Below are 9,505 nucleotides of genomic sequence, written 5' to 3'. Positions count from 1 at the left end.
CTTCCTTCCTTCCTTCCTTCCTTCCTTCCTTCCTTCCTTCCTTCCTTTCTTCCTCTTTTCCTTTAACCATTGAATGGGTGAAGCCACATACAAACTGAAACCTGGGAAAGACTGTAATTTAGAAAGGCCAAGGTCACCCACTGTATCCTGAACAATCCTCAATCATCTTGACCTTTGTCTTACCACTGGACTCCAATGATGCTGGATAGAGTGAGGCTGACAACTTTGCACAATTCTGCCTCGATCAAATCAAATTTACTCAAAAGGCAAGACATCACATTTGTAATATCATTGGTCCTCTTCAAGAACAAAAAATTAACAGCAACACCTTGAGAGACTGTTTCTTCATTAGTCAATTTATACTAATTTTGCTTATATAGATGTTCTTTTTCTGTCACCTGCAGCAAATGGATTGTTTACATACAAAGCGATGGTACCTTCATTTTGCATAAAATGTTGCACTTGTATTGTGAATTATAATTTTTTCTATTTTATATGATGATCATTATTGTGCATGTCTTAACTAATCTTAAATGTTATCTTATTTAACTTTTCATTTATCCTAGTACCTAAAACAGTATTCTGCACATTCGAAGTATTTAGTGTTTGTTGATTTAAAAAAAAATGATTCAGGTTATTTTGAGGAAGTAAAGTGACCAAAAAGAATGCCATCAACAATGCAATTAACAAACATTTACTTTGTGCCAGGCATTATGCTAAGTACAAAAAAAAGTAAACTTTATCACTACCATCAAGGATTTTGCATTCTAATGGAGAAAACATTTTGAACATCTAGAAATATATAAAACATTCATTCACAATAGATTGAAGTTAATCATAGAGAGAAAAACACTAACAACTAGGGGGCTAGGAAAGGCCCTCTGCATTTCCAAACTTCCCCTTCCCCTAGCACAGTACCAGGTGAATGGCCAGGCCCCTTGAGGGACCAACAAAACACCAGCCTATCAGTCAGGGCCTGAAAGTCCTCAGCACAAGAAGCTTGGGAAAGTGCCCCTTCCACCCCAGGAGCAGAGCTCAACTTTAAAAGTAATGAAATAGGTCTGGAAAAAATGACCAAACAAAAACCTAACAAAAAAGAACCTGACCATAGAAGGTCATTTATGGTATCAGAAGATCAAAACATAAATTTTAAAAAGGGCAACAATATCAAAACTTCTTTATTCAAAGCCTCAAAGAAAGATAAGAATTGGTCTCAGGTCCAAAAAGAACTTCTGGAAGAGCTCAGAAAGAACTTTAAACATCAAATAAGGCAGAAGAAAAATTGAGAAACTAGAGTGATGCAAGGGAATCATTAAAAAAGAGTCAACAGCTTGATAAAAAGCACAAAAATAGAAAAAGTTGTACAAAAATTTACTGAAGAAAAAAACTCCTTAAAAAAATAGAATTGACCAAACAGAAAATGAGGTAAAGAAGTTAACCAAAGAAAATTACTCCTAAAAACTTAGAACTGGACAAGTGGAAGCTAATGACTCCATGAGACATGAGCAATCAACCAAACAAAATCAAAAGAATAAAAAAAGAAGAAGATGTAAAATATTTCCTTGGAAAATTGAGCCGCAACAAATTAATTTTCTTTGGAAACCAATTTGGGCTCCTTTAATATTTCCTACTGGAAACAGGAAAAGAAGTAAGTAGTTAGTATCTCCTGTCTTCTACTTCTCAGCAGAATATCAACTCTCTTCCTCTCTTTATTCTTTTCTGATGACTACATGGTAGGTCTGCTGGGTCCAGGATAAGTGTCAATTGATAATCTATTTTCATTGTCTTTTCAAGGATATTTGGGTGTTACTGTTAAAGATTATATCCTTTATTTGTAGAAATCATATTAATAAGTTATTGTGTTCATTATTGAGGCAGAAATTTCCCTGATAGCCCACATGCTGGATAGTTGTCATTAAATATGTTTCTCTGTTGAGTGAAATATGTGCTTATCTTACCCTAAGAACAGTCACCTTGTCAATTGACAAAAAGGGATTGGAATTTTGAATGCAGTGAGCTTTAACATATGTGGTTCACTCTATTTTCTAATCATTGTTCAGGAAGAAAATCAGGTATTATCTCCCCATAACTTTGAAATAGAGGTCCATTAAATTCCCATAAAAATATAAAAGAAAATTTTAAAGAGATGAGCGAACAGATTCTTTGCTGGATTCCATGTTGTTTTCTTTTCTTCTGCTTGATTTCCTTTGATTCAAGCGAGATGATTATAAAGTCTGAGAATGTGAACAAAGACCAATTTTCACAACTTCCTCATATAAGCTATTTTTAAAGCACCTGAAGAATCAAAATGGTTTTTTAAAACATTGGTATATAAGGATTCATACTTTTAAAAATATGTTTAAAAATATAACTTAAATTTGATTACCACATTGCTCTTTTTCTTTCAGACTGTTTGGGCCACTTCTTATATGATTGGCTGCGGTGTCGCTCATTGCCCCAATCAGGAGACATTTAAATATTTCTATACATGCCACTATTGTCATGGGTATGTATAAATTTATACTTAGAAGTTCTTAACAATGGATCTACTTAAAGCATTATAATTTATCCTTTTAATTGTTGCAAAAGTGAAATTCAAATTAACATTTCCTTTCAAGGTAGAAGTTTATTTTTACAAAGCATGAACTGATGATTCAATAGCTAACAAATAGACTTCCCAGGATGCTTAATCATGATTCTTTAACTTCTTGGCTATTAAATTTACCTTAAACATGTTCAAATTGATAGGGATGGATTGGATGTTAGGGATTGTCTTTTCACACTTAAACATTTTCACGTCAATGAAACTGAGAAACAGAGAGGTTATTGATTTCTCCAAGGTCTCTCAAAAATCAAAGCTTGGATTTGAATTCAGGTCCTCAGGTCCTAAATACAGAGAACACCAATTCCTTGAAGTTATCAATATTATTAACCAAAATATTAATAAAATCATCATAACTATTTTTTTCTTTTAGCTTTGTAGTATAGAAAGACAAAGGGGAGTCATATCAAGACATCTAGCTATGTATGTCATTTAGTCTAGTAATAAGGAATTAGGTATGTTCATGGTCCAGAGAAACAAGCACTCTCTCCTTTCTTCATTTTCTCCTTGTAGCTCAGGATATTCACCTTACTTCCTAACAGTATCTTCTATCCCGAAGAAACTCAGCCAGACACATACAAAAGATCCTGACCAAGATATCTTCTATAACAACATAGAATCAGGCCTCTGAAAGTCCAATATCTTTTATTCTATCTGGTCATACGTTTCCTAAGCCAAACAAAAGGAAGCATCAGTTGCATTGTCCAAATAGTCAGAGGCCAGGGGGGGAAGCTGGGCCTGGAGGCCACATGTGACCTTCTAGGTCCTAGGGTGCAGCCTTTTTATTATTTGTTCTGTGAAGTGTGGATTCAGTCAAAGGGCTGCACTTGAGCACCTGGAGGACCTTGAGGCACAGGTCTCCCATCCCTGGTCTGAGGTAACTGTAATACAAGTTCTGTGATTAGAGTTTACTATGATTCCTATGAAGCTCTTATTACTTCTGTGAATAGAATAAATTTACAAGAGAAAAGTCAAACTAAGGGTTAATTTCTGTTCTCTTCATTTGCCCTGGGTCAAAGTGCCCCTAGGGGTGAAAACTTATGAAGTGAACAGGATTGGTTTTCTGTATCGTTTCATCTCTTGTATCACATCCACACTCATCATTTGTCCACCGTTGGGTGGGAAGATTGTTTCTAGGTCATCATGTCCTACCAACTCAAAGGACATAGTGATTTCATGATATAGACCATTCTCATTTATTCTATCACAATCAATGCTTTGTTCTGGTTAAGTAATGAGGGTTTTCTTGTTGTTGTTTTCCTAAGGTGTGTGAGAAAGTAGGGGTGGAATGGGGAAAAATGAGCGTGTTGTCTTCTGTCACAGAGAAAATGCCAGAAGAGAATTCACTGCTAATGTTCCTTGTGCAACAAGTGTATTGATGCCATTAATGCTTGTCAAACTTCTATATGATTTTGCATGATTGGGACTCATAGGTATTAAAAGGACCAACAAAAGAAATATTGATGCTTAGCTTAAAGCTCAGGAAAACAAAACAAAAACTCTGATCCTTTCTCTCCTCCTCAATAAACTTCAGTGACCACTATACAGACCATCACTACACATCATGAAACCAAAACAATTTTTGGGTGGACAGAGTCCTCACCTCAATTGCAACAATTTGGAGAGTCAGAGTGACTTGGGTTTAAGATAGATATCTAAGAGAAAAGGAAAAAAAAAAGGTCAGAGATTAAAATTTACATTCCCTTTGGGCAGAGCACCTCCAGGCACTTAGTGGACTTTAGTTTGAAAAGGTTCCCCACTACATCCTGGGACATCACCAGTTGTCCTGACTGATATCTGGCCACCAGACCAAGATGGTTCTGGAGGTGAAAGTGAGGTTGATGACTTTGCACAGCCCTCACTCACTTAAATCCAATTCACTAAATCTGGCACATAATAGGCACTTAATAAATGTTGGTTGATTGATTGATTGTTACCCCAAAGCCAGAAAAAGTCATGCCCTAAACCCAGATAAGAGAAAGGCAAGTATACTTCTATACCTCTCTTCAGAGAACTGAGGAAGTATCTCAGAGTCATTGTCTGTTTTTTGCTTCTCATTACTAAGGAAAATTTCCCTTACCCTACCTGTATACTCTATGGACATTTTACTTTTTTTGTCATTGTATCAAGAGTCTTTTGCAGAGAATTACTTTTCATTGGTTTATACAGATAATTATCATTGCATGCATAGTTTTCTATTTATTATGCTTTATTAACATAATAAATAAACTGTTAAAGCAGTAAGGGCTAGTGAATGGGGATGCTGAGCTTGGAACTAGGAAGAATGAGTTTCAGATCCTATTACTGATGAGTATATAAAACAATGCCCTAAGTGTTGAGTTGTTTTTCCCTAGCTTATTCTCTAGTTGAAGGTGTCCCAAAGTCTCTTCCCTTATCTTGAAAAACCAGAAAAATTCCCTCTTATCCTGAACCATAAAATTCCTTTTCTCTCCCTATCCTGGGTCATAAAATTTCCCCTGTCTCTCTTATCTTGTGTCTCCTATCCTGTCATCCATCTTCTTCATCCTATCCCTAATCTTCAACCCCCATAAAAACCTCTAAAACTACATCATCATTCTGAAATCTCCATATAAGTATAACTCCCCCAAATATTGGAGTCTCACATAACTTTCTTGCTAGGCGACTGGTACTATTTTTGCATCAATAAAGCTGCCAAAGGCTACAGAGAAGGTCTGAGTGAATTCTTTCAGATCTGAATCAAGTCTACCAACTCTAAACCTCATCATTACTGCTAACTTTTATTAGGTAAGTAACTGAACAAGTTACTTAATCTCTATGTGCCTAAGGTGAGTCCCTAGGACTTACCTACTAATTCATACAGTTTTATGGTCTTTGGCAGTAGAGGAAGAACTCATGCCAGGACTTCCCTATCATGACAAAATGGGAAATTCTTCGTGTACTTTCATATTCATGTATTTTGTGAATAAAGTTCCATCAAATGCTTTCTTATTTCATTGGGGACTGATTTGTCTGGTTTGTACATAGGTTTTGCATTGAACTGGAACTCAAATACAAATTATGTTTTCTTCACCCCACATTGAATGTAAGTGTAGTAGGAGGACCATTCTTTTAGGTATTAGGGTTTAAAGTAGCTTTCCAGGTAACAAATTCCCCTAATTATTTTAACTGGGGGATTCAAAGGTTACATCAAAAGAGTAAGAAAAGATTTAGAATTCTGGAAAGGACATTGGTCAGGAGAAGTATTTTTTTAATATTTTATTATTATTTTTTGTTTTTACATTACCTTGAATTCAGAGATGTCAAACTCATAGCCCCTTTCCATTGCCAGGTTAAAATATAATTGTGAAATGCTTAAAAATAAAAATACAATAAAATATTGATGTTAATTTGTGGTTTTCCTAGTCAATATGAAGCCAACAGTGATCTGTTTCTATTTGAGTTTGATGCTACTGTCTTTGTGTTTCCTTCTCTCCCTCCCATGGCACCATCCCACAAAGCAAATTTCTAAGGGGTGGGGGGCAAAAAGAGGAAGAAAAGGGAGAAACTTACCCAAAACAATCAACATATATAAAAACCCAGATGTTACATATAGTACACACATATGTGGACTGCAAAGGATTTTTTTTCATATCTCTGGGGATTATTTTTTATACTTTTGCAGCATTCAGTTTGTGTTGTTTTTGTTTGTTTTTACCATTTACATTGTTATTTTCATTGAATATGTTGTTTTCTTGGTTCCCCTTACTTCACTTTATATCTGTCCTTGTAAATCTTTCCATGATTCTCTGTATTCATATTTATTTTTCCTTATATATAGCAAAGTAATATTATGTTATGTTCACATACTATAATTTGTTTTGCCATTCTTTGAAAACTGAGTGCTTTCTTTCCATTTCTTTGTTGACACAAAAAGTTCTGCTATATGTATTTTAGTATATGCTGAACTTTTTAAATTGTAAATTACTTCCTTGGAATATATGCCTAAATTCTGAATCCTTCAGACAACCAGGAGAGGGAAACCTGTGGCCTGGAAGCCACATGTGGCCTTCTAGATCCTTGTGTGCAGCCTTTTGACTGAGTCCAAATTTTACAAAATGAATCCTTTTTTTAGGGGATTTGTTCTGTGAAGTTTGGATTCAGTCAAAGGGCTGCACTTGAGGAATTATAGGGCCACATATGGCCTTGAGGCCAAAGGGCCCCCATCCCTGGATGATTTTAATGACTTTAATTAAATTAATTCCTAATTCCTTTCCATAATGGTTGTACAAATTCACAGCTCCAACAACAATACATTTATGTGCCCATGTTTCCATATTTTTTTTAACCTTTGCTGATTTACTGGGTCTAAAGTAAAATCTCAGTTTTTCTGACATGCCTTTTTTGCCTATTATGCTTTTGAGACCTTTTATTACTTGTGATTTGAAGCAATCTTTCCTATGGTAACTAGTAATTCAAAATACTTCATTTAAGGCCTCATATCCTTTCATTACATACATTTAGGAATGGTTTTTGGTCTTATACATAAATGTTAATTATGTCTTGGATTAAAAAGCCATAGAAATATTTGAGGAGCAGCTAGATGGAGCAGGGATTGAGCACCAGCCCTAGAGTCAGGATGAGGACCTAAGTTGAAATCTGGCAGACACTTGATACTTACCGTGTTTCCCCAATAATAAGACCTATCCCGAAAATAAGCCCTCCCCTTACTGTGTAAGATTCCTCTAAAATAAGCCCACCCCCGAAAATAAGCCCTATTGAGATTGCTACTGTAGTGAAGGTGATCCCCTGCGCTACACGATACATTACGGTACCCTCTGTATGCACCGTCACCACCCCCCCCCCCGGGTGAAATGCACCCGCACTCTGAGCTGCATCCAATCAGAACTGCAGCAGTGAGCGCATCATCCTGTTCTTCCCCAGTGATTTGCTTGCTGGAGCCATTGAGAGCAGTGCCGCGGAGGAGAGCTGAGGCAGTACAACATAAGCCCTCCCCTGAAAATAAGCCCTCTGGTGTTTTTCTTTCCAAAAAAAAAATAATAAGAGTGTGTCTTACTATCGGGGAAACACGGTACTAGCTGTGTGACCCCTGAGCAAGTCTCATAACCTAGATTGCCTTCCAAGAGAGAAAGAGGGAGCGAGAGAGAGAGAGAGAGAGAGAGAGACAGAGACAGAGAGACAGAGAGAGACAGAGACAGAGAGACAGAGAGAGACAGAGACAGAGAGACAGAGAGACAGAGAGAGACAGAGAGAGACAGAGAAACAGAGAGAGACAGAGAGACACAGAGAGAAAGAGAGAGACAGAGAAAGACAGAGAGAGAGAGAGACAGAGAGAGAGAGTTGAAACAAATTTATCTTTCAGTTGACTATTTTAGGGGAAGTAGTACAATGCCCATTAATTCATTCCTCAGAGGCAACTTTTATGCCTGTTAAGTACAATCTATCAATAGGAAGAAGTAGAGTTATCCATGTTCCACTGCATATCAAATCACCTTACAAAAGTGTCCCAGTTTCAAAACAGCCATCTTACTTTCCATTGAGAGTAGCTGAATGAAATTTTGTAGAGATTACAATGTACTCAGGTTTGTTTAGCTTTCTTGTGGAATCAATAGTAAATATCATCTTGTACCTAGGATTCTACAATTTGCAAATGTGTTTTGAAGGAGAGGATGGAAATCTGAGCACCAAATTAAAACAAATAAAACAGGCCTGGCATACCAATGGTATATAATAGTGTTTGTGGATCATAGTAAAAAATAAATGGAGAAATATCACTTTGCAAGACTTCATGAATTTTAGAAACCACATCATATATGAAAGATTGCTCAAATGATCATGTGGATTTTCCTCATTAGGATAGGTGTTTTTTTCTGAAAAAATGCTTAATGCTTAGACATGACTGTGATTCAATCATTCTAATTATTTTATTTTTCAGGGGAAATAATCTTGCAACTTTTACTACACCTTATAAGAAGGGGATTCCATGTGGAGACTGCCCTGAACAATGTGACAATGGACTTTGCAGTAAGTTTTCCAAATCTAGAAAATTTAAAGAGACTGATAGATCACAAAGTCAATGACATCTCCCCAAAAAATCTGTAACTCATTATTGCCAAGCAGTTTTGCTTTCCCATTTTGGGGTTATTTAATCAGGTTTACCTGTGGGAAGTTCTAGCACCATCCTTTTTCCAAGTACATGTTTACTAAGAGTCTATGTCAATTCTTTGGTAGAAAAAACACTAGTTCTTGAATCAAAAGACCTGAGTTCAAATCTCACCTCTGGTGTCTGCTCTCTGGGCTCCCTTGATCAATCATTAAAGTTCATGGTCCTCATTTTCTTAATCTTTAAAATGACGCAGTTGAACTACATGGACTGCAAGGTCTCTTTTTGTTCTATATCTGTAATCCAATAATGGAGTGGAAAGTTGAACTGGATTCCCACATCTCACTTTGCTGTCAAATTTTTGGTCCTATAAGAAGGGCTAAATAGAAACACTAAGAAAATAGGTGATTACTTTTTCACTCATATATATTTTCTTCTCATGTTCTTTTAGACACTGTTCCCTAACTTTCAAGCATCCTTTTTCTGCACATTTTGTGATCTTAGACATTTGTCTATCATTCCCTTAGTAGTAGCCCATATTTCTAGCTTTTCTACCAGAGCCTTTTTTCTGGCTTCTCTTTGTCTCTCATCGTACTTGACTCTTATCCATAAATTCTCAGCTAATTAGTATGATAAAATCATCAGTGCTAATAATGAGTATTAGTGATTTAATGTGCCATCCTTCCTTGTGGACATTTGAACTGACTGTCTGGAGCTATATAATACCTTGAACCAAAACAATGACAGGAAATTTCATGGACTCTAATGCCTCAGGACCACATAATCTTACAGAATCACATAATTGGAAAGGACTTTAGAGA

At 36.2% G+C, this 9,505-nt stretch overlaps 1 protein-coding gene across 1 annotated transcript in view; it reads left to right on the top strand.

Annotated features, from left to right (window-relative positions):
- The window catches only part of LOC138148050 (serotriflin-like), a 54,554-nt gene extending 45,405 nt beyond the window's left edge, over positions 1–9,149 (top strand). Inside the window, exons 5-7 of the mRNA XM_069070692.1 lie at positions 2,409–2,506; positions 8,517–8,605; positions 9,136–9,149. Of these exons, the coding sequence (XP_068926793.1) occupies positions 2,409–2,506; positions 8,517–8,605; positions 9,136–9,149 (201 nt within the window). The remainder of the gene's footprint in view (positions 1–2,408; positions 2,507–8,516; positions 8,606–9,135) is intronic.
- The last annotated feature ends 356 nt before the right edge of the window (positions 9,150–9,505 follow it).

The sequence above is a fragment of the Petaurus breviceps genome, unplaced genomic scaffold (assembly GCF_028583685.1).
Source record: "Petaurus breviceps papuanus isolate PSGF00001 unplaced genomic scaffold, PetGlider_PUasm1.0 90822, whole genome shotgun sequence".
In the NCBI taxonomy this organism is placed as follows: domain Eukaryota; kingdom Metazoa; phylum Chordata; class Mammalia; order Diprotodontia; family Petauridae; genus Petaurus; species Petaurus breviceps.
The sequence above is the reverse complement of the archived record's forward strand: the minus strand, read 5'-3'. Positions and strand labels throughout refer to the sequence as shown.